The 27,214-nt window shown below is 48.4% G+C and overlaps 3 protein-coding genes across 3 annotated transcripts; 1 reads left to right on the plus strand and 2 right to left on the minus strand.

Moving 5' to 3' along the window:
* Window positions 1–3,392: 3,392 nt before the first annotated feature.
* Window positions 3,393–5,368, minus strand: LOC131216307 (uncharacterized). The gene is made up of 5 exons (XM_058210760.1): window positions 5,078–5,368; window positions 4,898–4,995; window positions 4,356–4,481; window positions 3,641–4,158; window positions 3,393–3,571 (listed from the first exon to the last, which is right to left on the minus strand). The coding sequence occupies exons 1-5, from the start codon at window positions 5,121–5,123 to the stop codon at window positions 3,529–3,531; spliced, it is 831 nt and encodes a 276-aa protein (XP_058066743.1). The 5' UTR covers window positions 5,124–5,368; the 3' UTR covers window positions 3,393–3,528.
* A 7,819-nt stretch (window positions 5,369–13,187) lies between these two features.
* LOC131206370 (aldo-keto reductase family 1 member B1-like) lies at window positions 13,188–14,477 on the minus strand. The gene is made up of 3 exons (XM_058198901.1): window positions 14,332–14,477; window positions 14,113–14,255; window positions 13,188–14,048 (listed from the first exon to the last, which is right to left on the minus strand). Exons 1-3 carry the CDS (start codon window positions 14,404–14,406, stop codon window positions 13,295–13,297), a joined length of 972 nt encoding a protein of 323 aa, XP_058054884.1. The 5' UTR covers window positions 14,407–14,477; the 3' UTR covers window positions 13,188–13,294.
* A 2,035-nt stretch (window positions 14,478–16,512) lies between these two features.
* Window positions 16,513–20,327, plus strand: LOC131216423 (homeobox protein SIX4). The gene is made up of 4 exons (XM_058210910.1): window positions 16,513–16,702; window positions 18,125–18,313; window positions 18,393–19,263; window positions 20,191–20,327. Exons 1-4 carry the CDS (start codon window positions 16,594–16,596, stop codon window positions 20,318–20,320), a joined length of 1,299 nt encoding a protein of 432 aa, XP_058066893.1. The 5' UTR covers window positions 16,513–16,593; the 3' UTR covers window positions 20,321–20,327.
* Window positions 20,328–27,214: the final 6,887 nt, after the last annotated feature.

Consider the following 27,214-nt stretch of genomic DNA (forward strand, 5'->3'; position numbering starts at 1 on the left):
ACATTGCGTTTGATTTTGTTTGGGAATATCGATGGTGCTTTTTGTGACCCGCTTTTTCTCCCGATGGTAACAGTTGTGAAAATGGTTTTGTGTGTTGAGTAGAAACGAAGAAAGAACATTATTTTATGGTTGTACACAACATGGTTACTCTCCAGAAAACGTGGGTCTTTCCACAGGACGTTAGCGGTGCCTTATTCTATGGTTTTTCTTAGTCTTAGACTCTTTAACACATCACGTTGTTGTAATTAGTTATCAGTCGGACTAGTTTTATGCATATCTCTTAGAGCATTTTTTTTTTTTTTTTCATATGTTAGATACTTTATGTCTATCGTATACTTTGTTAAAGCACACAGTTCATCAAGTGACCCACAAGAACATTGATTAAGCGAATTTGTTTGGCGCTTTACATGCTTCATTTCATTCGTAGATCAAATTTATCGTTCCAGTTTATTGCGTGCACTCGAAGCGCGGTCCATGGAAGTGAACATGAGGAGCAAGTGGTATATTGCGATGTACTATTGTGGTCGTGTGGACGGTCCGAGATGAATTTTAACGACGAGCAGCGACACTCGAAACGAACTGAAACCAATTTAATACCATTAGTCCTTATTCGAACGATTTGGGGAAAGTACGGCGAGCTTGCAAGAGGATGTTGAGAGTATTAGAGACAACCTATAAAGGTCATGATGCTGACGAGGAAATTAAGTAAAACGAATGGTGCGTGTATGAAATTCGATCTTCTCCACGTGTGATGGATGTCTCTCTGTTGTTAGACGAATGTGATTTTTTGCTACCGACGAGTGAATGAACAGTAGAACAAATTAGCAACGTGGGTATAGTTAAGGGCAGGAAACACTTTGTGTTGTAGAGTTTTAATTTTATTCTTAACTTTAGAACTGAATCTTTCAACCGTGATGTAAGTAATTAGGATCCATTGAGGAAAGAAGCGAAAAAGAACTATGATAAGCATACGAACAACTGATTACCGAATGATCGAACAAAAGGCATACACCAGAAGAGGAACGGCGCATAGCGGGAACAAACCGAGCGGTGAAATGATCATTATTCAAAAACATTAACTACCCACTTATACAATCAAATGGCGAACATTTTTCTTATATAAACCACTATATAAACCGTATATATCCGTAGCCCCAGAGCAGTGCGGTGAGTACTTTTCAGTTTACGCTTAGCTTGTTCGCAGGTTCCGAAATAGGGCTCTTGCTTTGGTGCAATGCAACCGTGTAACGCTAGCCGAGTGTGCGAATAAATCGAAGACCTATAAAATCAAAGCAAATGATACCAAAAAATGGAATAGAAAAGACCTCAACACACGCACCAGACATAGCCATCAAAATTCACGCAAAACCATATACCGGCCAAACGAATCGAGTGATTCGATAGTGTGTAATCGACTTTTAATATCAAAACCAATAAGCTTAGCTAAAGCAACAGGCAAACCAACTCAATAGTTTTCCCAGTGCGTATCATTCATCTTTCTGTCGCAGATAACCGTAATTCGATTGCATTTTTATATGCGGTCTCCGAGGGACCGCCCGTTTAGTTTGCTGTATTTTGGTGATCTTTAAATGTGAAAAGGGTAGCTAACTTTTCGATGCCGATTTGAAAATGGACAGTATATAAAGTTATACCAACATTGAAATATTATTTCAATTCAAATCTGTCACGTGTTTTTTTTTGTTTTACAGGAAAGAAATCGGACAATCATGTGGAAAAAGTGCACGTACATTCAATGATCGATATTTCTTCACTCCCTTAGTTCAATTCAATATTTGTTTTGTATACATATAGATAACAACACCAACGATTTCGTTTCACTCGAACTAATGCTTTATTGTTTATTATTCCCTTTTAACGCTAATTACATTGAACAGTAACCCAAAACCGAAACAATGTGTGATGCGCTCCTCGCCATGTAGCTCTAAACAACGTATGGGGAGTATTGCGCTGTCCTTTCTGCTCGCTCTGTTTTGCGCTAGTTCGCGGAAGCCACCGGTAACTGGCTAAACCGAATTGTTTGGTTTTAACTTCCAAATAATAGTAAATTTATTACTGCAGTGTAAACGGTTCGATAGTGTAAACGGTTAGCGATATACTTGATCAACAACATACAGATGGTTTAAAAGAGATTTAGAAGCTTCTATGCCCGGCTGCTGACTGGCAGGGAACACAACAGACCGCCCGATGGGGTCCATTAACGCCGTTCTTCTAGGCACAGCTTTGACGTGTGTTCGTGTTGTGTAATTTACGGGAGTGCGGTATGTTTGGCCAGTCTGTTAGTAAGCCGTCAGCACGTGAGTGCACCTTAATTTACGTTATTTACGTCTTGGATTATTCGGAACGTGACGAGTTCGAAGAAGAGAAGAATTTCGAATACGAAAGTGACTTTGCGATTTCGGCACCGTTGAGCGTGCGTTATGTACAATCTGTGCAATGCAAAAAGGAGTTCCGCTACGTTCAGAAGAGTTACTGTACGTACGCTGTTCTCTTGCTGTGCAAATATCCGCTTGCAGAAGTTGTGCAGTTTTGGAGATGGTAAAAAAGGATAAAAGATGCAATGTTTCATATGTAATCTTCGCCCGAATCGATTCGACATTCTTCGCTTCTTCCTTCACTTTTTACGTTGCTTAGCTGCTTTCTGCTGGTCGTGATCGCGATCACGCGCCGGCAACCCTATCATTACATGACACCGTAAGCTTAACTATTTACTTGTTTTTCATGTTGCTTCTTTTGTTTCTCTCTTAGTTTGGTTGGTTTGTTCATTAATCATTCAATCACACGATTATTTCATTTAAATGAAAATGGAAGACTGTTTTTAAACGCTTTTCTGCGCTCGCAGTTTGCTTGCTTTTCTTTCTCGCTTTTTCGTTTGCCATCGCTTTCCTTGACGTTTTGCTGGCTTTCTTGGCCTGTTTTCATTTTCGCTCCTCCTAGCAATACGCCTCTTTGTCGTATCCATCGTAGTTAAGTTTTGTAAATGTATATATGTATATATATATATGTACTATGTGTATTTCGATACGACTACGGTTTTCCCTTACATCTAAAACTTTCGGTAAATATGTTAGATTTTGCTTGTATGGTGGAATTGGTAGCTGTAATTGGTATGCTGTTGCCTTTTCTCTGTCGTCAATACGATTCTCTCATTTTTCGGTTTGTTTGCCGGTTTCATTCGACATTTCTTTTCGCTTCACGTGTGCCAGTTGTAGTTGACTTTGTGAAAATTCTGTAGGATTTGGTTCCCTTTTTCGATCCACAATCTCGATCTGGTGTGGCCCACTGGGACGCTGGGAGAGTTGATTAGTCAACTCATTACACGAATGTAGAAATGCGGTAACGGAATTCGAGAAAAAGAGGAAATTTTACTGTGTGTATGTGTCTGTGTGTCATTTTCAGGAACTGCGGTGTGTTGCGTCTTCCAGCTCGTTCCCAAGGTGTGCTGTTCTAGTGCGTTCTACTGTTTGGCCACGATCCGGAACAGTTCCGCTTAGAGTGATAACGGGTTGCTTAAGCCATGGTTCCGTACTGGAACTTCTTTACCTTGAAGTATCTGAAACCAGGAGAATGGAATTGCTTTAGCGCTTCTGAGGAAACAACATTCCAGTGGCTGGCAGTGTACCTCCACAAGCCGTACCCAACGACGGTACAGACGGTGGCGACGGCTAATGTCGAGCCGACCGCGATCGGGGCCGTCTCGTCGCGGTAAGTGCCGGTGGCGCTGCACTGGAACGTGGGTCCCCAGTTGTTGCCCGCCTTGTACATGAAGCTCTGCATCCGCAGCTCGCGCAGGTACAGCTTGGCCAGGTGACCCGACTTGTCGTTCTCGTCCTGCGCGAACATCGTGATGGTGAGCTCCTTGTCACAAGTGTACGATTTGCCGACCGGTGTCGGGAAGAGGAGCGTGCCGGGCGGCGTGGACAGTTTCACGTCCAACCCGGGACGATCGATATGCTCGAACAGTTTGTTGGAGGACGAGTACGCGAGGTCTACGCTGTTCACGTACCAACGCTCGCCGCCCGGCGTCTTCGAGAAGAAGATGCTGACTACGAACCCTTTCCAGGCGAGCGTAACGCGCGATTCGTCCTCCCAGCACTCGCCCGACACGTCCATCTGATCGGGCAGGAACGAATCCGCTTCCTGTTGGAGGATGCAAAGGTAGAACTACTTAACACACTCGAAGCGCCAACGTTTTTAAACTTCATTGCCACAGCCAAGGGCCAGAAATAGAAGTCCTTTCCTTCGTAATGGACCTTCACTTTATAACCTCAACAAGATCACTGTTCACAGTATTTTCAACCATCCTCTAATTATGCCTGTTGCATCACTCAACGTACCTTATCCTCGTTGTACTTGTCCCGATACTGAATGCTGAGCAGCGCATCCGTCTGGATTAGAATACACGTCGCTCCGCTCGGGGCGTTCAGACGGTAGAGGGACAGCGACGACGGTACGGCGGTAGCCTGTGCCCGCGTGTGTGTGGACATAAATAAAACGACCAGAAAAACACAAAAGAAAAACGTTAGAAACGTCAAACGTAAGTATCAGATGAGTTTCCCACGCGCACGCTGCTGGAAAATGAGTGACCCACTGGATCCCGAACGCTTTGAGTGTCGGTCGGCGCTCAGCTCGGAAAGCTTTTCCCAATGGTCGCGTAAAGATTGTCGAAGGCAAGTGGCATGCGTGTGTGTTTGTGTGTCTGGTTGCACGGAAAGGCGAGGAAAATCGATATCCTTCGTCGCGACGAACCATTTCCCAGCGCACGACCGTCGCGTGGATTGCGATCATTAAATGGACGAAAGGTGGTCCAGCCTCGGCGGTTGATGTCGTTTTTCCTCTAATTTCCTTTCTTAGCTAGATCACCGAACGAGATACGTACCGAGCTGTACGTTGGCTTCATGGTGTATTTCGTAACGCGTGGCTTCTTTGTTGAGAGTCCTTCGAGCTGTAGCGCATTGCTCAGGTGCAGCAACGTCGCTAAAACAGGGATAAAATTAGTCACGAAATTGGTCCACGCACACGAATCGCAGTTTAATATCTTGCTTAGAGTCTTACTTACCGAAAATCAGTGCCCCCAGGTAGGGCAACTCCTTTCGAGAGAACATTTTCGGATCCCTGGTAGTTTTGTGATTTCTTTTTGATTTGTGTGTTCAGCAGATTGGTTGATTTTGTGCCTTTCTGCTCGATCTGCTGACACGGTTCACCAATCACGTTCACGATGGACCGCAGCGACAGGTGTCGGTGCACACTTCGACATAGCCGAAATCCCTGCAACACTTGCTGGCCACAACCGCCCAGTAGCTGATTACGGAATTGGGCTAGTCCGCGGATCCGAAGTAACGGTCCTTGCCCGTCCGACAGCCAGTCCTTGAATGGGTAAAAATTTTCCGAACTCACGCCTCTGCAAATGACGGCACCTGTTTCGTTTCGCGATGGGTAACTCACGTGTTAAAAGCGCTTTCGAACACTCACAGAGGAAGCTTTCGGAATGTTTTGCTCTGCGAAAAGGACTCGGGTCCGCGGGTGCTACGAACATTGAAAGGCTATGGTGACATATTTCAACAAAGTAGCCTGAAAACGAAAGCTCAACGGTGCCGTTCGTGGAATAGAATAAGTATAGTTTGTGAAGAGCGATGCACAGTTTTATTATGTTTTAGGCAAACATTAGGAGGAAATTTATAGATTGTACTGAACTAAATGAAAAGAAAATCCACATATGACCCCCGTTGAAAGTGAATAAGTGAAACACATACAGCTTAAGGTAATACCTGAAATTCTTGCAACCGTCCATAGTTTGCCGATAGATTGGTAATTGTTTATTAATAGATTGGCGATTCCTGCTCAGCATCCATTTCTTTTTAGCCTCGAATCGAAGAAGGGTTCCATAAATCGAAGTTGTATGTAGTTTACTTTGTGGTTGGAAAAGGCCCCAGCGAAAAACCTTCTCCGTGGCCTACCCGAGAGCTTATGTTCCACACCAAAGACGTTACACGGACTGGTACAATGCAACCCGATCGCTTGTGGTCATCGACGGACGGGACGAACCGGTGGTAAGTTTCAGGTGAAGCAGGCTTTAATTACTACTCCGTATCGATGCAACTACTCGGGTTTTCAATCACCCCACGCTGAGAAACGATGTCTGATGTATCTGCTGATCTATAACGGATTTGCTACTTCCGGGATTCGAAATCCTGGAAGTGCTGGGTGTGTTTGGGCTTCACAAGGGTCTGCTGAGCCTGGGCATAGGCTACATCACGCTGTTTTCCTGCAATTGGGCTGTCGCGAATCGAATCGACTACGATCGATTTTTCCGTTTCGAGCTTCGATCGGCTGGCTACCCTTTGGCAGTCTCGGTTACTGTTTCTGCTGTTCAAGAAGTGTCTTCAGCCGTGGTTCAGTTGGGATAATCAGTGGTCGAACGCGCTAAAAATGCTCTCAACACCTACAGTAAAGTTAATCGCTGTAATTTGTTCACCGTCCTTTTACTTTATTCATCTTTGCGCCCATATTTCAAAACATTTGTCTAAAAAAGTAAAAATTTACAACCAAAACATCTCGGTTTTTTCGGGAATAGAAAAAGGAGCACATCCGGTCTACGGTTCGTGGCAAATCACCTTTCTGCTGCCATTTCACTCACCTGGACAACCTGGAGTCAAACAAGCCCGGTCCCGGTCGCCATTTGTCGAGAGGACTGTTCACGTCCTCGAAGGACGTGCAGCCCGGAGGGGTTTTGCCTCGTTGTCATTTGATTCGTCCTTGCGCGTCCCTGCGTCACCGTTCGCTAGCCGTTTGTAGTCGTCGTTGCTGTCGTCGCTTTTGAAGAGGATTTCGCCCGTAATTTAACACCTCATTTCACACGCTTGGCGCTGAATCTAGTCATACCGGGACCGGGAAAAACCTGGGCGCAGAATGTGCCGAGGCCGATTTCGTGGAAGTTGACAGTCGTTTCCGACACACACATACACATACACAGTGTCGCCACGGTGCGCTGGTTTGGGGTGGAACAATCTAGCGCGCTGTGACCTCGAGAAGGTGTTACATAATTGAAGGAAGCAAATTAAAAGGACCCATTAAGAAGTAGAAAAGGGAGGCCCTGAAAAAAACATTTAGTGTTTTCTAATAATGTCATTTGCAATGCCGCCGGGACTTCATTTGTGTCTGCGCCGGCAAATGGAGAGGGTCCTTAAAAAGAGCAATCCGTGGTGCTATGAATCCGATTTTAATTAAACAATTCCATGATTCCATGATTCCGCGGTGGGTTGGGCTGGGAAACCGGCGAGACCGGCGCAAACGGTCGTTCCGGTCTCGGATTACGGGAACAGGTCGTCTGTCAACGGTGTCGGTGGCGGCGTCCCGTCACGTGGGAGAACCGCGTTTCCCGTGACGGCGAGAACTGCCTCGGTTCTACCACTCGGCTTTGGCTCGTAAAAAGGGGACAAAGTAAACATCAAAGTAACCAGCAGCCAGAATGGCGTTGTGCGGTTGCTAGGGGCAACGTGCATTTTTCGAACATCACTCCACACCTTCACGGGGCTGTCACGGTGAAAAGTACAAAATCACAGAACGGTGACTTCCTCCATAGGTTTTCTTATGTTATGTTTACTAATCGTTTGGATAAGTCGGGCTGCGAGATCTAATGGTTTAATTAGGTTTCATTTGAACAGTTATTAATTGTTTCGTTGGTGTGGTCAATGACATTAATATTAAAACTAAGAATATCTTCTTCCTCTTTGGCGCTACAACCGCTGTGCGGTCTTCGGGGTATTTATTTATTTATTTATTTATTTCGAAAATGAATGTTTGGCCATATGATCGGCCTTAACATTTGGTGCTTATGAACTAGGAGTCTTGACCTGCATCAGTTCATATCTCTCGTGCTATTCGTAACTGGGGGGCTACATGAGGCGTAAAAACTAGCGTAAAATTAATTTTTAATGTCAAATCGTTTACGCTTCGTGTGGCAGCATAAATATAAAAACGAAATGTTAAACGTTTTTACGTTCGTGTTTTTGGTCCGAGAAAATAGAAATAGCAGAGAAATTAGTTGATATCTGAATATTTTTTTCTGTTTTTTTAGATTTTGTTGCTATACCAACAAATAGGAACTTAAATTATCCTCTATTTGTAAGCAAAGCGTATGCAAAAAGTATTTTCGCTCGGGTTTACGCCTCGGCCGTCCCGTAAACGTTTTGACAGAGGTGCAGCAGTTTGGCATTGAATTGTAATGCCAAAAACATTACGTTACGCCTCATGTAGCCCATCAGTAACAGTTCGTTTGTACGGGCGGCGTTGTTAGCCCCAAGCTCCCAAAAATGTTGCCCAAGTTCTGTAGAATAAACCACATAAAGATCATGGTGTTGGGTAAACTGTTTGAAATTCCACATATTTCAACAAAATAGTTAAATCAAGCGTAAAGTTCCGGAAGTGTGATTCGAATATTAAACGTTACTTTTAAAATCGTTAAGTGCTTAGACATAACTTTTTCGGAAACAAAAAACACGAGCACGAATCAAATTGAAAAGCCTTAATGAAACCATTCAGGACACTGAAAGTCTTTTGAATAACCTTCATCGAAAAAAAATTTCGCAATCCGTTCTCTGGCCACACGACGACCTGACGACCACATGTTTCCCTATTGTTATTTGTCCGATTAAGTGTTTGAGCTCTCCGATTTTGAGTCCGATTAGCAAGGTTTTGAGTTCTCTCTGCATGAAAATGAGCAAGAATGACCAAACGAAAAATGACTCAAAAGAGGAGGAATCATCCAAATGGGTTCCAGCCGAAACTTTAAATTATTGTAATGTTGTGAAATGTAACAAGATGATGGTTGATTAGCATTATGTTATGTTGGCTGGTGGACTTACCACACCCCCGGCAGGTCTAGCAATCCCTATCGCGGTGTTCGCTTACATTCGTTTCACCTGCGTGTGCCACGTGAGTGCGTTTGTGTTCGTTCGAAACACAGAAATTGGCTTTCACTCCTTCGCCGTTGGTTAGGGACGTCAAAGGAACGCCGTGTGGTGCGGTAACCATGGTGATCGTAGCGGATCCTACGATATCCTAGCCAGACGGGAGTCTGGAGCGCACGTCTCGGTGGATTAAGCGTTGCCAGCCGTCCGAGGCTGTTAATTGAATTAATTGGATGGCCAATTATTGGTAGTTTGGTACATGTGTTAAACCCGTTCCGCGTTAGGCCGAGCAACACGGGGCATCGCCACAGGCGAACTGGCAACCGGTAGTCGGTCGAGGCGCCGACAACATTTAAACTCCCCCGAGAGGTGATTATTTGCTTAGTTTAATAGATAAATTCAAGTGGTCACGGCGCGCGCACAGAGGGGACACAAAGAAAAGGGACGTGCTTCCGGGAAAGCGGATCCTTATCCCTTCTGCGGGTCGTCTCGTGGGACTCTGGGGTGGAACGAACGGCGAGGAGAGATTGAAAAATTGGCCCTACCAGGCCGGGTGAACGGCAGCAATATCGGAGTGTTTAATGGGGTCAGGATCGGGATTTGTTTTTTGGGAAGAAATCAGATTACACACTCGGTTGACGTCGGTTGGTGTTTGAATGCTAAATCGGAGTGTGTTGGCTTAGCGTCCTTCCAGAAATGGTGCAGGCATCGTGGGCCCGATTGGTCCGATAGTGTTCGCACCTTTCGGAACAGCGTGAATGTTTGCACATCGCCTAGTGATAAGGATCACGATCCTGGGCAGGGAAGTACCACTTTATCTATTCGCAGATATATTTGGCCCGCACCGTAACAGGAACCTCGCGCGGTCTTAAGCCGTTTCCAGGAAAAAGGAACAGATCGTCGTGTGGGCAAGTAAAGCAAAAGGACGTGGGTCAGTGGCAAAAAATTGACCGGCCAGAGACCTTAGGTTTGGTGTCCTGAAGATTGAGGCAAAACTGGAGCAGACCCCGGGAAGAATGTTAATCTGCCCGTCGCTGCCTTTAATCCCTTAAAGGTCCCAAGGCTGCGGTCCTTCAAGTGGCACATCTCGCCGGGGGTTGACGCTTTTAAGGGAATGCCCCGGATGCCAAGAGCCTGCCCAGGGAAAGGTTACACATACACAGAAGGATGAAAAGCGATGCTTGACGTGAAGGACCCGAAGCCGAAAAGGACAAAGTAGGAAAAAACATACAAAATCGTTCAAAGGACACCGGACGCAATGGAAGCGTTGTTGTGCGTGACGTGATTCGAGACAACCCAAAACATTTACTTTAGGCCGAACGCCAGGACCTCGATCGATTGCCTTTTGTTCGATGCCTCAATCGGCGGCGAGCTGAATGCAAATCAAATATTTGACAAATGTCGTTTCGAACGGACCGACAGGCGTAAATGTGAACTGAATTGTCCTTTCTCTTTCGGCATCCTGTGCGTTCGGCACTCCCGCACTCGGGACAGGATTTCTCACACGGTGCATCATACATTATTATGTTCGGTGGTCCCATTTGTCGTCGTTGACCCATTGTTGCCCATAGCGGTGGGCTTTTTTCCCGGTTCGGTTCGCAGCAGGTGATGGGTAGCAGGCGATGATCGCATAATTTGCGGATTACGGTGCACTTTCACCCCATAGGCATGTCCACGGGGATTATGGTTAATTGTGCCGAAACAAGCATATTTACCACCGATTGGTAGCGGGACCTCACTCGAGCTATGAGGCGCGTCCCGTGGCGCTGTCAGTTGATCTTTTCGGTGCTGTGGTTGCCCTTCGTGCGAGGGTATGTTGTAATGTTGCAGTGCGCAAAAGTGCGCAACGCAACCCGGAGCGCAAGGCTGGGCTGGGGCGACTCCTGCCGTGAGTTGGTCCATCCTCTGCCCTGCTGTTTATCCTTGCCTTCAGGCAGTGTTGTTTTGAGTGTTGTCCGGTGTCGGATCGCGTCGTGGGAGATGAACGAGTACAATACGCCAGCCGTGCAAGACCCGTGTAAGGACATTCAAGGATTCTGCCGCACCACGCCGTTCCGTGACACGCCGTTCCGTTGCTTCGAAAGATAGTGTTTGTTTTTTCTTAGAAAACCCGCTCAAAAAACCCTAAAGAAAGAGAACAGTTTACAAAAAACGGTCGCAAGGACCTTAACACCTTGCCCCGCACGAACAGTGTTTGGCTCATTACGGAGCGTGAAGTGTGGTTTTTACCACTAATTGGCCCTGCAGCTAGGCCCCACCACCACGGGTTTGGCTTATGATTAATTGGATCGAGCAATAAATCATGAACGAGCCTTACCAGCGGCCTAGGCCGAGCGTCCGTTTTCATGTTTTGAGCCGCACCGTACCGTAATGGAGTGCACATTTTTTTTTGTCATTCCCTCCGTTCGGAACCCCTTCGAGTACCCCTTGCGCACTCGTGACGGCGGCAGCGAAACGGGGTGTTTGGGCTGCGGTTAGGGACGAGCGTTTAACGGCCACCGCGCAGTGAGGTACTAGGTACGGTTTTGGGAAAATGGTAAAGTAAGCGCCATAAATCCTATCCGTGCGCCACGCTGAGAATCTAACACCTCTCCGGGCTGTCGGGAGCAGGAAGTGAACGTAGCGCCACTTGACTTGGGTCCGTGAAAGGCGATACTTTTCATCCGCGATACGCCATAAATCGTGCGCTGGGCTAAACTGCGGCTAGACTAGAACAACAACGGTCTGCCATTTTGAGTTACGGTATTTACCAGTTTAGATTCTAACAATTAAAATATGTACACCGGTACAGAAGATATGCTTCGCCCCCCACCCCGATCATGTATCAGTCGTTCCTCCAACAACTTTATTACTTCCTTCCAGTGGAGAGGCGGATGGTTCTGGCAATTGAAGTTCTCGCGAGAATCACGTCATAACGTGTTGAATTCCATTCCTCCAAGACTCTGCGCGTCGTGTCGGTCAAATCGGTCTCCGTCAGCGAAATCGTGGCGTGGCGTGTACAGTGTCAATCTGTGTAGACAAACACCCTGGACGGACACGGATGGCGACGGCAAATAACATAAACAATGCTTCCCGTTGGTTCGCTCCACGTTTTCTGCATTCCCTGTACTGGACGCGCTGGTCGGTCCCACGATTGAGATCTCCCTGCGTCCGGCGGGACATCGGATACGGTCGCGTTGTTTCGTCTTCGCCGTTGCCACGCGAGTTTCATAATTGTGATTCGAGCGCGACAGGATCCCAGAATGGCACTGCTTCTGCGCCCCACCGTCCTTCGGATTGGGTCTTTAACCTCGCAGGCACTAGCGCAGGAGAATAGCTGATTTTTCCTAGCCCATCCCACTGGAATCGGGTCCACCCGGTAGGTTCTCAAAACAATCTCACCCTGGACGCTAGACTTGCAAGGGTCATAGATAGCCAGAGGCCACTGGCCAACAGGCTATTAATAGGGCACTACTAGTGTACTAGCTGGAAAAAAGGTCGTCATTCGACCTCTGAGATAAGATGCCCCAGCCGGCGGCAACGGCTTCCTCGGTTCCGAACCAAACTTTGATGGGTGCTCCGCGTGCCAACTGCGCAAAAATATGACTCTCAGGTCCCGCACGCACGGCGGTGTCCGGTTCTCCGGTTGAGTTTTCGGTGAGCTGTCGCTTTTCCGGCCCCGGCACATAGTCGTAAAACCTGGTCAACCCTTTTGCGTTATCAGCTCCTGCCGGCGGGATAACGGGAGTTTTATGGGACACATGCCCACTGCACACGCTTCCGTTGCGCAATATGAACTCAATCGGGGCCCGGATCGGGGCCAGACTGCCTGCCTGGCAAACGCTGACACCGTACTGCTGCGGAGCAGAAGAATGGTGTGCGTTTTGGGCCAATGCTGCCCGTTCCGTACTTTCGGGAGCCGCCCAAACTGCGATTGGGCCGTTATGTTATAAATAATGAGCAGCGCCCGGTCCGGTGTTCCGTTTCCTCCAAACCTGCCACCGTGATCCTGTCTGGTGGACCCATTTTGTTAGGCCACACCCAACGAAGCTAGCCAGCAGGGGAACCGAAAGGGCTCCCGGAATCTAGACCTCCACTGCGCAGGACCGTCCACACTGATGCTGTGCCGTGAGATGGCGGAGTGTGGGGCCATCGTGAAATAAATCATTGGCGAAATATGAGTCGACGAAGTCGTTGAAGCCATTGCCGTTACTCGTCGAATGAGCAAATGAGTTTGTGAGACGGACAGCTACACAGAGTCCCCGTGGCCCCGTGGGCATTTTTCGGCCAGGGGGATTGTGCCGAGCGAGCAATTTATTGGATTGAACCGCTGACACGCTGCCTAACAAATTGCGATTTTAAATGTTCACGCGAGGTCCGACCGGTCCTCAGCCGCGAGCCTTACGGAACTCTTCCTCGAACGGGTGGTGCGGATGACCGAAGCTGAACGATTCCGGGCAGATCCGGCCGTTCCGCTCGAGGGCACCCAGTTTCTTCATGTCGTCATCGTCCAGCTTGAATTGGAAGATGTCCGCATTTGCGGCGATGCGTTGTTTGCTGACCGACTTCGGAATGACGATGTGTCCGAGCTGCACCTGGTAGCGGATCAGAATCTGGGCGGCCGTCCGGGAGTGCTTCTTGGCCACACTCTGCACGACCGGATCGTCCATCAGCACCGGATCATCGTCTTTCACCCACGGCCGAGCCGGTGAACCGAGGGGACTGTAGGCCGTGATGGTGATGCCCTGCTGTCGGCAGTACTCCGTCAGTGCCGACTGGTGAAGATACGGATGGCACTCGATTTGGTTTGTGACCGGTGCGAGTCGGGCTACGTTCAGGATGCGCTGCACTTGTTTCGTGTTGAAGTTGGACAGTCCAATGTTGCGGACGAGCCCGCGATCGACGAGCTTCTCCATCGCCGGCCAGGTGTCGATGTAGTCGGCATCGGAAAAGTGAACCCGCTTACCATCCGGCCGAAGGGGGAACAGTACGTCACCTTCCTGGTATGCTTGCGGCCAGTGGATTAGGTACAGATCCAGGTACTTGAGGCCCAGGTTGCGCAGTGTCACCTGTAGCGCTCCGTGCACCAGGTCCGGCCGATGGTACGTGTTCCACAGTTTGCTCGTCACGAACAGATCTTCACTAAAATTAGAGCCGTATCACGGAGGGGGCGCTTGTCGGAGTGGCCCCCACGGGCAGTACCTACCGTTTGACGCGATTCTGGGCGATTTTGGCAGCAATCCCTTCGCCCACTTCGTGTTCGTTCTCGTAGACGTGCGCACAGTCGATGTGCCGGTAGCCGACGTCGATGGCATCTCGGACCGCCTGCGCCACCTGCCCCGGTGGGGACTACAACCAGAACGGCGCGCCGGTTAGTATGGTTTGGTTTGGGAGCACACACAGCTTGAACTACGGCGTAACTTACGTTCCACGTTCCTAGACCAACAGCCGGGATGGAGGCTCCATTTTTGAACAGTATTTTCGGAACTTTCGAAGCCATCCTGCCGAAAGGTGGCGACAGTTTCAACACCTTCGGCAGACGATTGCCAACCTACTGCAGTTCCGCTCTCAACCGTTTCCGGCTCTAGACTGAGCAGTGTTTGCTTGGTTGGTTGTCAAGCTAACGAGTTGGATGGTTGCCATGATCAGAAAGAAGCTATCAGTTGGGAAGTTTGCCAAACACAGTCGGCTACAAAATGAAGGACACTCAGAAATCTTTAAAAAAGCAGAGATATGCTTATTTTCGAACGTTCGCATTGGTTTCTTTTTCATTTATTTCTCGTCTTCTTTCTCGTATTTCTTTTTAATTCTTTATTTATTTTGAAGAAAAAATGGGTTCTCTTACAAAAAAGGAAACCCTTAGGAAAAGTCTAAGGGTCACACAATAATTTAAAATCGATATTTTTGGGTCGTCCATTTTTTCAGATTTTTTTCTTATATTTACGACATGACAACAAAGCGATCACTGGCATTGGAAAAATAAACGAACACCTAAACACAATTTAACATTTAACGATAGTTCATGTTACCTTTTAGTGAGCAACGCTAGTCAATCACTAATTTCAACAAACAACAATTTAAGCACATATTTTGGGTCAAAAAAAGAATTGAAACATTGTTTGTTTATACCGGCGGTGTTTACGCCATTTATGCTTCATCCGTTAAGTCGTCATCTCCTAACAAAAGTTCTTTATCGTCACGTTTTCAACGATCTTCCACTGCGTTTATTATTTCTAAACAACTGACTGGGCCGTATATATTACATTTCATTAGTTCAGCCGGATCATACAAAACGACGGCTTTAAAGCCAATAAAATGGTTCCGATGGCTCCACGAGATGGAAGAAGCAGAACACGAAATAAACTGCGTCTAATTGTTTAATTATGAGATTGGAATTTGGAACTAGCAAGGAAGCATGTATGGCACAAACAACGAAACTCTCGGCAGACGCCACCTGGCAATGCTTTTGCCCGCAGGCATTTGTTTCCGTATCATTACCATACGCCAACGATTACAAATTATAAGAATTCCGAATTACCGTTATTAAATTAATCACCCTCTGGGCCTGGGCGTGTCTCGCTCACGGCGCTGGGATTAGGGTCCATCGATCCGCTCCCGAAGCGCACAGCTGTTCTGGCTCGCCAGCGCCCGGTAGCCATCTTCCCAGGCGTTCGAGTGCCAAAAAGCATAAATCCTTTCCATAAAAGCATAAATTTCCGGCAGCATAAATCCTTTCTCCGTGGGCGGAGCTTGAGCAGCCATTCTCCTAGGGTCGCCCTATCTGTCCTTTTCCCGTCGCAATGCCGTCGGAGCCTGCGCTCTCGGCAGAGGTGTGAAAACGGACATCAGCGGCTCACAGGGTGGTTCTAAAACGTTGTGCCGGAAAGCATAGCGCATCGAGGCGACGAAGCATAATGCGAACAACTTGGCCTTTTTTCCACTTCGATATGCTTCCTTCAGTTCGTTCGAACACCACAAAGCTCCGTTTGAGCATTTTCGCACCATAGGCTGTCCCGTTCCGGCTCGTTCGGTTGGTCCCGCACGATCAACATCATTTATGCTGAGGAACCCTAAAAACGCTGTAAACTGATCCCGCGCGCGGCGAGATGATGAAAATGGAACAAAAAGGAAACAAAACGAAGTCGTAAAAAACTCCCCTCGCGGCGGCCGACACTTGGGTGACAAAGCGGGACGCGAAGGGTTTGCAAAAAAAAAGGAGAAGAGACGCGGAACGGCAGACTGGCTAGCCTGGCGTGGCCTGGCCAATCCCCGCGGCCCCGTCCCGGGCACGGGCGGACCATGGGTTTATGAATGAAGGCAGTCCTTCGAAGACGGGAGTCGGCTTTCGGGCGTGCGGTTCTCAGTGTGCAATTTTCCTTCGATCGGAGCGGTTCGTGAGCCGGTCGTGAGCGGTCGTACCGATTTGAGCCGATTAGCAGAGAAGAAAGTGCTTTACATAATCATGAATCAGTGAAACAATAATCAGTTCAATAATAATTAGTGGAAAAAGTGTGATAAACCAATCGAAGGATATCGGACCCGAGGCGAGTCTCGAGCGATCCTGCAGTTCGTGTGGCAGTGTGTGACAAAGTGAGCATGAATTAATTGAGCTGTGTTCGAAGTGTTCAAACATTGTTGTGCAACTGCATCTCGATTACGATTACGGCAACGTATTGCAAACCCCACAATGGATAACTCCGGACTGTCGCCGTTGGCCGATCTGGACTCCAGTTCCGGTGGATCGGATGGTGTCGGAAGCTTTGGCCACGGTCAGCCAATCTACATGAACCAAAGTGGTCAGTATCTCGCGAGGCGTAACAGTTATTTAGTGCGTTTGCTGGTGTTTTGGGGTTTGTTTTGCTGGGCTGACCGCAAAACAGATCGTCTTGAGTTATTTATCGAACTATTTTTCTTGTTGTTGGTGGTTTTAATTTGTACTTGTTTTTTATTTTCTATATAATTTACTCATTGTTTTGTGTTTCGTCCTTTCTTTTGTCGTTATTGTGATTCATCACTATTTAGTGGCTCATGCCTTGTTTCACTCGAATTAGATCCCCGTTTTATAGTCATTTGTTTTTAAATTTTCAGTTGCTTTTTCACCGATCTTTCGTGGTCAAAATTATTTTTTTAATTGTGTCGTTTGATTTTTCAAAAATCCCAAAACGGAACGAACTGAAGTGTGAATCTGTTTACACCCAGCCACAATTACCGATGAAGCAGTTTCGACACATTGTTGACCCAGCGTTGACGAAACCCGGCGGGTCACGGATTGTTGCGTTTATGATTTCATTTGTTCTCACCGACGATCGCGACGAGGACGATGACAGATGATCGGTCCGTCTGTCAACAGTATGCTCCTCGTTATGCTGCGTCGATGCATCGATTCGGGCGAACAATTTTAGTTTTCTAATGAGCCCGCCGGCTTTGAAATGCGATGCCCCGATCCGTGTGGTGCCGATATTCCCGGGCTCCCGAGCGGTTCAATCTGCCAATAAACTCATCCACGGTCATCCACGCAAACCACGGCACAGCGCAGGCAGCGTGCAAAGTTGCAAACAAAAAAACATACAACATAATCTCGTTTATGTTTCGCTTTCTGCTACCGTTGCCATTATTATTGCGCGGAGGCAGCGGGGGCCAGCGTAACAATGTTCTCTTCGCGGCCGAAGATGCCGAGAACGAACCGCGTGTTACGGCAGAAGAAAGCAAATAAAAACAACAAACAAGCAAAGCGCAATCGTGACCAACGGCATTGAGACTTCCGCCGGGGCGCGTGTGGGGTTGACGATGGCTTCCGGCGTTGAAATGTGAGCCCGCCGTTGGTCGGCCGGCTGGCCTGGAGAAATCGCCCGCTTCTTTGGGTTTTAACTGTTGGCCATTAGAATGGTGCTACTTAATGTCTGTCTCGTGGACTCACGTTGCTCGTGGCGTAATTAATAAGAATCGGACGAAGTGTAACACAGTTCCTAGGACCGCTTCGTATCGCTCGTGTGATGAGGTCTTTATTTTAAAAGTAACTCCACGATCATGATTCACGCTATGTGCTTAGAAACTAGCTATCTGATCCTGTACATCACAAGAGCGATGCCAAAACTAGTCACCAGTCATTTCATTATCGTTTTGCGGATCGTCACTATTTTTATGTAGAGTTTTTTTATGTATTGACAACCGAAGCCGACAACCGAAGAAGTCACTTCACATCTTCCCATCGTTCGCAGTGTACCGCGAGAATCCCAGCTCCATCAAGACGCTGTTCTTCTCGGACAAGCTACAAGAGTTCAGCGACAAAGAGTACCACCATCAGCCGCACCAACACCAGCAGCAGGAACGGAAGTACCACGAGTCCAGCCAGTACCACCCGCTGAAGCCGGGCCACCCGGGCCAGACGGATGTTATCTACTATGCGAGTGAGTCCCGTCCCATACCTCGGCTCCGCTGGGAAAAGAGACCCTCAATAATCCGAATCTCAACGATACTTCATTGCAGATAAACCCATCAGTGAGGTCAACGGTGGGCTGGTTAGTGGCGGCAGTAGCACCAACGGTAGTGCCACCTCCGTCCACAGTGGCCCCAGCGGCGGCGGTGGAATGCTCTCGGCGGCGGCAGGTCCTGGCGTTCCGAATGGCGTACCGGCGTGCGGTACCGGGACCGTGCTGATGGCACGCGACAATAACAACAGCTCCTACCTGCAATCGCTTCAACCGCCGGTGCAACCGCCAGCCTCGGTCTCGGCCGCTGTAGCAGCAGTACCTCAGCTTAGCTCACATGTCCCCGCGCACGTCGGCGGCCCGCTGACCGATATGGAGCGCAAGTGTTTCAGCTTCAGCCCGGACCAGATCCAGTGTATGTGCGAGGCCCTGCAGCAGGAGGGCGACCTGGAGAAGCTGGCCACCTTCCTGTGGAGCCTGTCGCCGAGCGATCTGATCAGTGGCAACGAGAGCCTGCTGCGGGCCCGGGCCCTGGTCGCGTACCACCGGGGGCTCTACCACGAGCTGTACGCCGTGCTGGAGTCGCACTTCTTCTCGCCCAAGTACCACCCGGACCTGCAGACGCTCTGGTTCAAGGCGCACTACCGCGAGGCGGAGAAGGTGCGCGGCCGGCCGCTCGGCGCGGTCGACAAGTATCGGTTGCGCAAGAAGTACCCACTGCCGAAGACGATCTGGGACGGCGAGGAGACGGTGTACTGTTTCAAGGAGAAGAGCCGCAACGCGCTGAAGGACTGCTACACCCGGAACCGCTACCCGACGCCGGACGAGAAGAAGACGCTGGCGAAGAAGACGGGCCTCACGCTCACCCAAGTGTCGAACTGGTTCAAGAACCGTCGCCAGCGCGACCGGACACCGCAGAGCGGCCGACCGTAAGTGTCCAGCGTGGGTCTACATTTCGGGGGAAATTTGTCCTGGAGGCTGCTGGCTGTCCAGTCCGCCAGGACCACATGTTTGATGTAACGCCCTACCAGGACTAGCCTACGAGAGGAGAAGCCCAGCGGTACCGGAACACATGTTTTCATACTCGCCTACCACTCCGGTCCCTTGCGAACCGGAGAGTTAATGTATTCCGTTAACGCTAACTCTGCTAACGGTCCTGAAAGGACCTTTACAGTTTGCCCGGTGGCGCGGGATCTGTTGCGCAAGGGACCACTCGGCTGCTGTCGGGCGATGAGTAATGGGCACCGAAAGGCGAATGTTTCTTCTCTGTGCTCATTAGCCCACTAGGTCGGAGCGCCGAGAATGCTGTTCGAGGCTTCGGTCCTAAGGTCCTGAGAGACTTGAACATTCCCGAAACTATTTTTTACGCTTCACATGCACTTGTAGCCCAGGAAGGCCAGTTCAGGGTAGGCCGAAGGGAGGACATAATTTAAATGTGGCACTACGAGAGCACGAACCGTGAGCAATTGGGGCCCGGTTCCCAAGAAGAACCGGCCACCACCGGTAATTAGGAGGCTCTCCGTTCGTTTGATGTTGAGGTCGCTCTCGAAGGCGAAAGGGCACAGTCCAACCGCGGCGTGCCATTAGGCGTTAAATAAAGCGCACAAAGTGGTACCTTTTAGCCGTGCATCCCGAAAGTGCGTTTGGTGGTTCATCCTAATTATCCGCCATCCGGATCGACCGGATGAGGGGTGATCAGGCCGACCGGCCCGATCAATGAACTTCCAGGGGCACAATCCTTCATTTGATGGGGAGGTTTTGTTTTGGGCTTGGCGACGACGGCTCAATCTTTCTCACTCTCAGGTGGCGTTTCGCACTTCTCACCGCGTGTCCTTCTCGGTTTCACTCTCTTTCAGCGATCTCATGATGTCGGTGCTCCCGGTCGGACCGGACCAGATGGACGGTGGCTACCAGCGGCTGTTTAATGTGGCCAATTACGGACCCGCGCACGGTTATCACGCAAATGATATGTACGCGGTGCAGTAGGGAGGGGGGGCCCTTGGAGGCGCTTGGAGCGGCGGCGCCCGGAGGCGTTCGCGTGGCCAAAGGATAACGCCCCCTGCCCCCGCGGGAGGGATCACTTTGTGATAGGTTGTAATTTTGTTTGTGTTTTTGTGTTCCCGGGGGCTAATCGCGCCGTCGTCAGCCGGTGGGAAAAAATGGGAACCCTGTACATATGAGGCGAGAGGTGGTTCCATGCTCGGTACTCTCTTGATTTTGATTTTTAGAACGAATCAATTGACCGGGCTCGGATGTAAATACGCTAGATGCCAGTGAGTGATGTGTAAAATAATGTGACGAATAAATGTGCAAAATGTGGATGAATTCGATTCGACGTCGAGTCTCTTTGTAGTATTGATTGATTTGTCATACATTCGCTTTATTACTTGATTTTAACAAACGGAGCTTTCTCAAATGAGGCAAAACAGTGATATATAATTATCGCAACCGTCTTTTTGGGAATTAAAATTCAACACATTTCCCAATAGATTGCATGCAACTGCACCGAACAAGTTGTGTGCGTGTTGCGGTAAACCGGTTCACTCATTCGATTTGGCCCGTTTCGACGACGTGAAACTTTTCACGAAATATTTCACACTTAATTTCAAACGATCGGTAAGCGGCTGTTCAAGAAACGAATGTTAGAAGAAATGTGCTTAAAGTTTTAAGATTTAACCCATTTTCATGATGGTAGATTGTTCTGTAGCAATTGGAATATGGTGTGCGATTTACAGTACAAAACAGGTTCATCTCTTCAAGATAATAGAAACAATAAATCCAACGAACAGAATCCGTTCGAATGATGGGCAAGAATGTGAGCAACGGTCCCAGGACCGCACTTCGTCACCGGTATTCAGTCATTTTCATTTACTCAAAGGACCAACGGGGGAGCCTCAGGAAGGCCGTCGAAGCGGGTACATTGTGAGCCAAATTAAAATCAAAGCTGCTACTCAGCGCCATCGGTAGCATCGAGCCGTTGAGCGTCCAAGGGGAACGGATTCGCTCTGGCCATGCGGCACTCGACAATGAGGTCTCATTAACAATGCAACAAAACTCCGACTGGTGATGCAGTCCGTTTGCAGCCCGGCCCGGACGTTCGCTTTCGCATCCATCGCGACCAAAGACGATCCAGACGAGGTTTTATGCTTTTTTGCTTTTGACTCTACAATCATTGCCAGCGTTTCGACCGGGTTCGGTGGGTTAAGTATGATGCTAAGCCGACGGTAAGGGATTCGCGGAGACTAATAAGCGAAAGGGATCATCAGTCTCGGAAGGTTTGGTCCTGTTGGGGATTGAATGAAATTTTGCTTTTGTGCCATCGGCCTTTAATGTTGCCTGTCTTTTGGATTGACTTTTGAAATGGTTTCAATTTCGTATTTAAGTTTGGGGATTGTAATTGATACATTAATTTTGATTTATTGTAAATCATTTTTATGTTATGTCCTTTCAAATAGTTTCTCCAAGTGTAGTTGATTGAACTTCATTGCTGGATAGAACTACAACATTTGCTGCCACGTGACTTATTGACATATTGTTTTTTAGACTTCGCAATCCTTCGAAGGGACAACGAAAGAAGGACCAAAGATGGTGAGACAAGGGATTCCTGTTGCTTCCCAACCGACTGCCCTGGACCGACTTTATTTGACTTTATTTTTCCGCGAGATAAACCAAAGGGTACATTCTCCTCTTTGCTCACTACGGATTCGGGCAATCTTTCCAACCGACGAAGTGATCTACTTTACGGTCGCTCGTTTTTACGGCCTTTGCACCTTTCCCGGGGATAACGAAGCGGCGAGGGACGCGTCACCGAAGGCACCAGAAAGCAAATCCAAACCACCGAAACCGAAATGTTTTACTGCCCATTTCGGGTCGATCGACTTTGGGGACTCTTCTGCGGGGAAAAACCGGAAGATCCGGCCCGAAAGATCTTTGGGCGGAAACCGGGCGGCTAACGGTGGGTTATTGTGTCGATATTAGGGACAATAAGACAAAACATCCGGCAGCGTGAAAGTAAATAAAATGAGGCGAAGAAACAGGCTACAAATGAGTGACCGTACCCTCATCCTGGCGGCCACATTTCCGTGCTGGCCGGGCTGTGCCACCAGTTCCAAATTGGTCACTCGGGGAGCAGTATTTTAGTGGAACGGCAACAAAGGCGGCATAAAATTGACCCCACCCGAAATCCAGAGGATGGGCCAGTTTACGAGCCCGGAAAAGGGAATGAACCATTCGCCCACTTTTACGGTCTGCCAATTGCAAGCCCCCGGAGGCTTCCGGGTTTTTCGTAGGGAAAAGGAAGCGAAACCCGGAAGTCTTGGTCACCTCGCGAATGCACGTGGCCAAAGGATCAAACCCGGAATCGATAATGAACACATCACAAAACCCACCGCTCGGTGCTGGTGGTGATGGCGTTGGCCATAACGAAGACCATACGAAGATGGTGATAATGGAGATGGCCAGTCCCGAATGAAGATGTTTGTGGTGCCGCCCAACGGATTGTGCTGAAGTGTGTTTTCCCCGAAGAAAGGTAATGATGAATGTGGAAATTGAATGCCAAGAAACTGAGGTTAGTATAACCATTAAGTAGTAGAACCATTGTGTTGAGTTTTTTGAGAATCGGCAGTGAAAGTTTCGTGTTTGCGTTGATCTACGATTTTAACGCGCCATCTCTCGTCCTCTTGCGAACTCAGCGTATTATGCTCTCCTTTATGCCATTTTTACGGGTTAAATTCGCGAAAAAAACCTTATTTGGATCCTGATCAAAATTCAACCTTTTTTTAGCTTGGTTCAGTTTTAAAAGCAGGTGGCGGTATCGTTTGTCTAATTAATTCTAATTTTCCTTTTCCATTGTGCTGAATTAGACACCTTGGCTATGGAAGATTGAAGCAAAGTTCCGCAAGCGCTATTCCCATAAATCAAACGAAACAACCCATTCACATCGTGCCGAACATCCCGACAGGACACCGTCGGCTTCCGTGATGTGCACCGACCCGAAACCGGAAAAGCACAAACAATGGCACTGCGGATTGCCGGTGTCTTAAACACAGTGCCTTTTCGTCGCGGACACAATCCTTTGCCGCACGCTGAAGGATTTATTATCGCACCCAACGCAGACACAGCCATACGGGGCTGCCCGAATCGAAAGTCCAATATTCGGGTTCTTCGGGGTTTTCTGGGTATATTTAATTATGCCTGGCTCTTGGCTCTTGGCAAACGTTCTGCTCTGGTCCCGATGCTCCAGTGTCTTATAGTTTTTAATTAAATTTATGATGGCTGCCTTTTCGTTTTGTGAGCTCCCAATAATTTCTCCATCCAGGGAACAGGACATTTCCAGGGATACCCCGGATCGAGCAGGGACATTCCGGGACCGTTTCCCGTCGCCGTTGTTTGATGTGGTTTTTGTTGAACTTTATCCTCTCGGAAGCATAAAGGGGGTAGCTCTCGAATGAATGAATGCGGCACACCGGGCCGCATCGAGCATAAAAATTAGTTTCTTTCGGTGGTGCTTTCTAATTTGTTCGTTTCTCCGAACGCCGTTCAAATAGGGAAATGTGGGCTGACAGCAAATGATTGGTTTTCGGTATCATTCGGGGTTCGGGCCGTCCCATTCCGCGAATGTCTATTTAACACCGAGTTTGCCTTTGTCCTCTTTGAGCCGAAAGCAAATGATAAATCGTGCTTTTTAAGAGAATTTATCTTCGCGGGAATCGAATGGATTTTTCTGTAGGTATCTGCAGGTCTCATCGCGCATTTCCGGTGCACTCGAACCGCAGCTGCACTTCCGACGCGGGGCCTTTTAAAGCAGGAACGAAGTGCGGAACTGTAATCGTTTTCGGAGTTTCGTACCTTTTTTTGGTACGCCGTAATCCGCGTTTCGAATCCACGGCCTAGTGAGTGCGATGGTGCAGAAAGGTGCATTAAATCAAAGTCCGGCCTCGGTGACGCGCCCGCAGCTTCCGTTTTCCATTTTTCCCTCCTCTCCTCTCTGCTTTATTATGATTATTTTCTCGATCAGATTACCGCCGCTTAAAGGAAAAGTCGCTTCACGGCCACGGTGACCTATCTTTATTTACGTGCCCGTGCGTTGCGGCAAAAGGTGACAATAAATTTTAAAAGCGGCGCCCGATTTTCCTTCCAACACCCCAGCGGAAAATCGAGCGATTTTTATCGGCGCTAATGCTTGCGAGAAGATTATTCGTCTCGGCATCCGGCTGTGATTCACGGGGACCAATGCACCCGAATCTTGATTTTTGGTAACACGGGTAGCAAAGTTTACGATCCGCGATGTCGTAAATTTGTTGTACGGCTCGGGCGAACAATTATTTGTGAGATTGATTAGCCCAATACATGCCAAGCCAGTGTTGGAACGATCGAACGAGGTCCATTGGAGGCCCGTGAAGGATTTTGATTCGCTTTTCGGTGCCATTTGAGGAGATTGTAAAATAAGAAAAAACATGAATTGTTGCGTAAAAAATTGGAAAAGGCCAACATATTATGCGCCAGGGTGTTGATGGTGTGCACTTTGCGATAATTTACGAGATCATCGGGACGTGTTTTCGTGTTTAGGTTACGTTTTTTCTTTCACGGCCTGCGATGAAGTGTGATCGTATAACTTTGAGTGAATAATAAAAGTGTCCTTTCTATACTATCATAAAAAAATATCGGCCAGTTTTCCCCCGGTTGGGTCAGGGAGATCGTTATGCAATCGAAGAAACTCCAACTCGAGAACATAATCAGGTGAAGGTAACGCGAACTGGTGTCGATCGTCGATCGCGATAGGGTGCGTTCTTAAAGAGCCTCTCGGTATATGTTTTAGTGCATTTCCTCAAATAATTCACCAACTGTATGTTGAACTTTGGACTTTAGTCCAAAGTGGGTACTAAAACCAGAATATAAAAATCGAAACATTCGGAAACTGAAAGAATATTGGACGTAAAAGCTTTTAAGCTAACGAAGAGCTTTCTTGTGGATATGAAAAACCGTTAGAGAATCCCTATGTGTTTTAACCACGTACCGATTGTATTTTAATAGATTGAACGGCGACATGCTATTCCTGCAGCATGTGGCTTAATTATTGCCTAGCATAATGCAGCTCCCGGAGGCAGCTTTCGACCCGAAGACCGACTGTCATCCTCGAAACACATGCACATGATTCTGCATCGAAATGCAAACCGCACTGCAGCACTGAGTGGGACGTGTTTTTTTGTCCCCGCGTCTACCTATTTGCATCGATGGCCTTCCTCCCTGCTCTACTTTATGGGACCATATTTCCATATTTTGAATCGCACATGCAACCGATGCCGGTGCCATCGACGGTGCGGATGCCGTCGTCGTCTCGTTAGATTTCGATTGCACCGACCGTGGTTCCCGAAATGGCATTAGTATTTGTCAAACAGCCGTTCCGCGGTCGGCGCGCTGTTTGTTGCGATTTTCTTACGATGCCAAAGAAGGCACCTCGGCGGAAGGATATTCGCCAGAGGCGCGCCTAAGCACCACAGATAGAAGCTCACACGGAAGACGGAGGGGCTGAAGCTAATCGTAAAACCGGATGAAGAGATGACAGATAAATCGGGTATGCAAATCTCGGATTGGCTCGGTCGGCCGCCTGCGATTCAAACCGGAAGCCCCGAAAGTGTTGCTAGCCACCGTTAGCGCCTGTGGTACCGTCAGCGTTATGCTGCGGCAACCGGAAGCTCGCTCTGATCCCGGGGTTGTGAGTAGAAGGAGCGTGCAACCCATCCGCTAGCGAGTTATTTTGTGTTTATCTGCAGAAAAATCGCAAAAAATAGTACTCCAAATCGAAAAACTGTTCTCAAATCACACAATCTCAACCTTCGCGCAATGTGAGGCTCGCTCACGGTCCCGGAGCCCGGAGTTCCAATTGCCTGTTTGGTCCTGTTAGCGTTGTGTTGGGTTTATCCTTTTTCATGTGATGCCCAAACTTTACTTACTATCGGTGCCGTAAGACACAACATCACCCCATCGGGCCATGCTAGGGCCGAAGCTTCGTTCGGGTTGCACAGGACATTTGGGGTAGCCGCTCGATCGATCGAAAATGGGAACCAAAACTGTTCGAAAATAAAATTGCGATTGCAAAGGGTGCTGTTTTTCTGGCTGGATGATAACGAATCCGGCTGCAGGCTGAAGATTTTTTTAGGAGGGCTGGCCTATTCGATCGATCAAAGATTCGGGTTTGTTTTTGGCTTCTCCGCTCACTTCCGATAACGCCGGATGGCCGTTGTTTGCTCGTTGCTGTTTTTTTTCGGGTTTCCAAGCACCGAATAATGAAGAAGTTCATCGTCGGGATCGGTCCAAAGGGCCGTCCATTACGCTTTGGTTCGCATTGTCCGTGTTTTCCCCGTGATCCCTTTAATGTTGCATTTGCTGGAGGCCGCTTCCATTATGGGAACGCCATGTTTATCGAATCATCACTATCCGTTTGCCAGCCGGCACCGGGTGGGATGCTTTGGCGAGTGCGCGCTACAAACTACAACCACTTCATTGTTATCCTTTGTGCACCCGGTTCAAGATGGGCGACACGGGCGATTGTTTATGCTCCGGGACAGTGGGCTGCGTTGGTTCCGTTGTCGTCGAGGCAGTGGGCCGCTTCCGGTAATGTGTTTTTCCTTTGTGCCGCTCGCCGCCAGCTAGCCTTCCGCCTTTTATTGCTGATAAGCTTCGAGTTGTGTTTCTGGTTCCAACAATACTATACAATTGCGCGTCCAAAGAAGAAAAATACTACCTCGGACAAAGGCACATTGACTCGTCCGAGAGACTTTCTGTAACCACGACCACGACGGAACGAACGACTGACGACCGGAAATGGCTACATTCTCCCTTTCCTTCGAACCAACAGCGTCCCCGTTCAAGGCGGAACAG

This window comes from Anopheles bellator, chromosome 1 (assembly GCF_943735745.2).
Source record: "Anopheles bellator chromosome 1, idAnoBellAS_SP24_06.2, whole genome shotgun sequence".
Lineage (NCBI taxonomy): Eukaryota > Metazoa > Arthropoda > Insecta > Diptera > Culicidae > Anopheles > Anopheles bellator.

What these genes read in the sequence shown, in the direction of transcription:
- LOC131216423 (XM_058210910.1), top strand. Translation starts at nt 16,594, where the DNA reads ATGGATAACTCCGGACTGTCGCCGTTGGCCGATCTGGACTCCAGTTCC. An exon ending in AATCTACATGAACCAAAGTG is followed by an intron (nt 16,703 to 18,124) that starts GTCAGTATCTCG and finishes CATCGTTCGCAG; the next exon opens with TGTACCGCGAGAATCCCAGC. An exon ending in ACACCGCAGAGCGGCCGACC is followed by an intron (nt 19,264 to 20,190) that starts GTAAGTGTCCAG and finishes ACTCTCTTTCAG; the next exon opens with CGATCTCATGATGTCGGTGC.
- LOC131206370 (XM_058198901.1), bottom strand. Translation starts at nt 14,406, where the DNA reads ATGGCTTCGAAAGTTCCGAAAATACTGTTCAAAAATGGAGCCTCCATC. An exon ending in TTGGTCTAGGAACGTGGAAC is followed by an intron (nt 14,256 to 14,331) that starts GTAAGTTACGCC and finishes TTCTGGTTGTAG; the next exon opens with TCCCCACCGGGGCAGGTGGC. An exon ending in GCCCAGAATCGCGTCAAACG is followed by an intron (nt 14,049 to 14,112) that starts GTAGGTACTGCC and finishes CTCTAATTTTAG; the next exon opens with TGAAGATCTGTTCGTGACGA.
- LOC131216307 (XM_058210760.1), bottom strand. Translation starts at nt 5,123, where the DNA reads ATGTTCTCTCGAAAGGAGTTGCCCTACCTGGGGGCACTGATTTTCG. An exon ending in TGAAGCCAACGTACAGCTCG is followed by an intron (nt 4,482 to 4,897) that starts GTACGTATCTCG and finishes ACGCGGGCACAG; the next exon opens with GCTACCGCCGTACCGTCGTC. An exon ending in ACAAGTACAACGAGGATAAG is followed by an intron (nt 4,159 to 4,355) that starts GTACGTTGAGTG and finishes ATCCTCCAACAG; the next exon opens with GAAGCGGATTCGTTCCTGCC.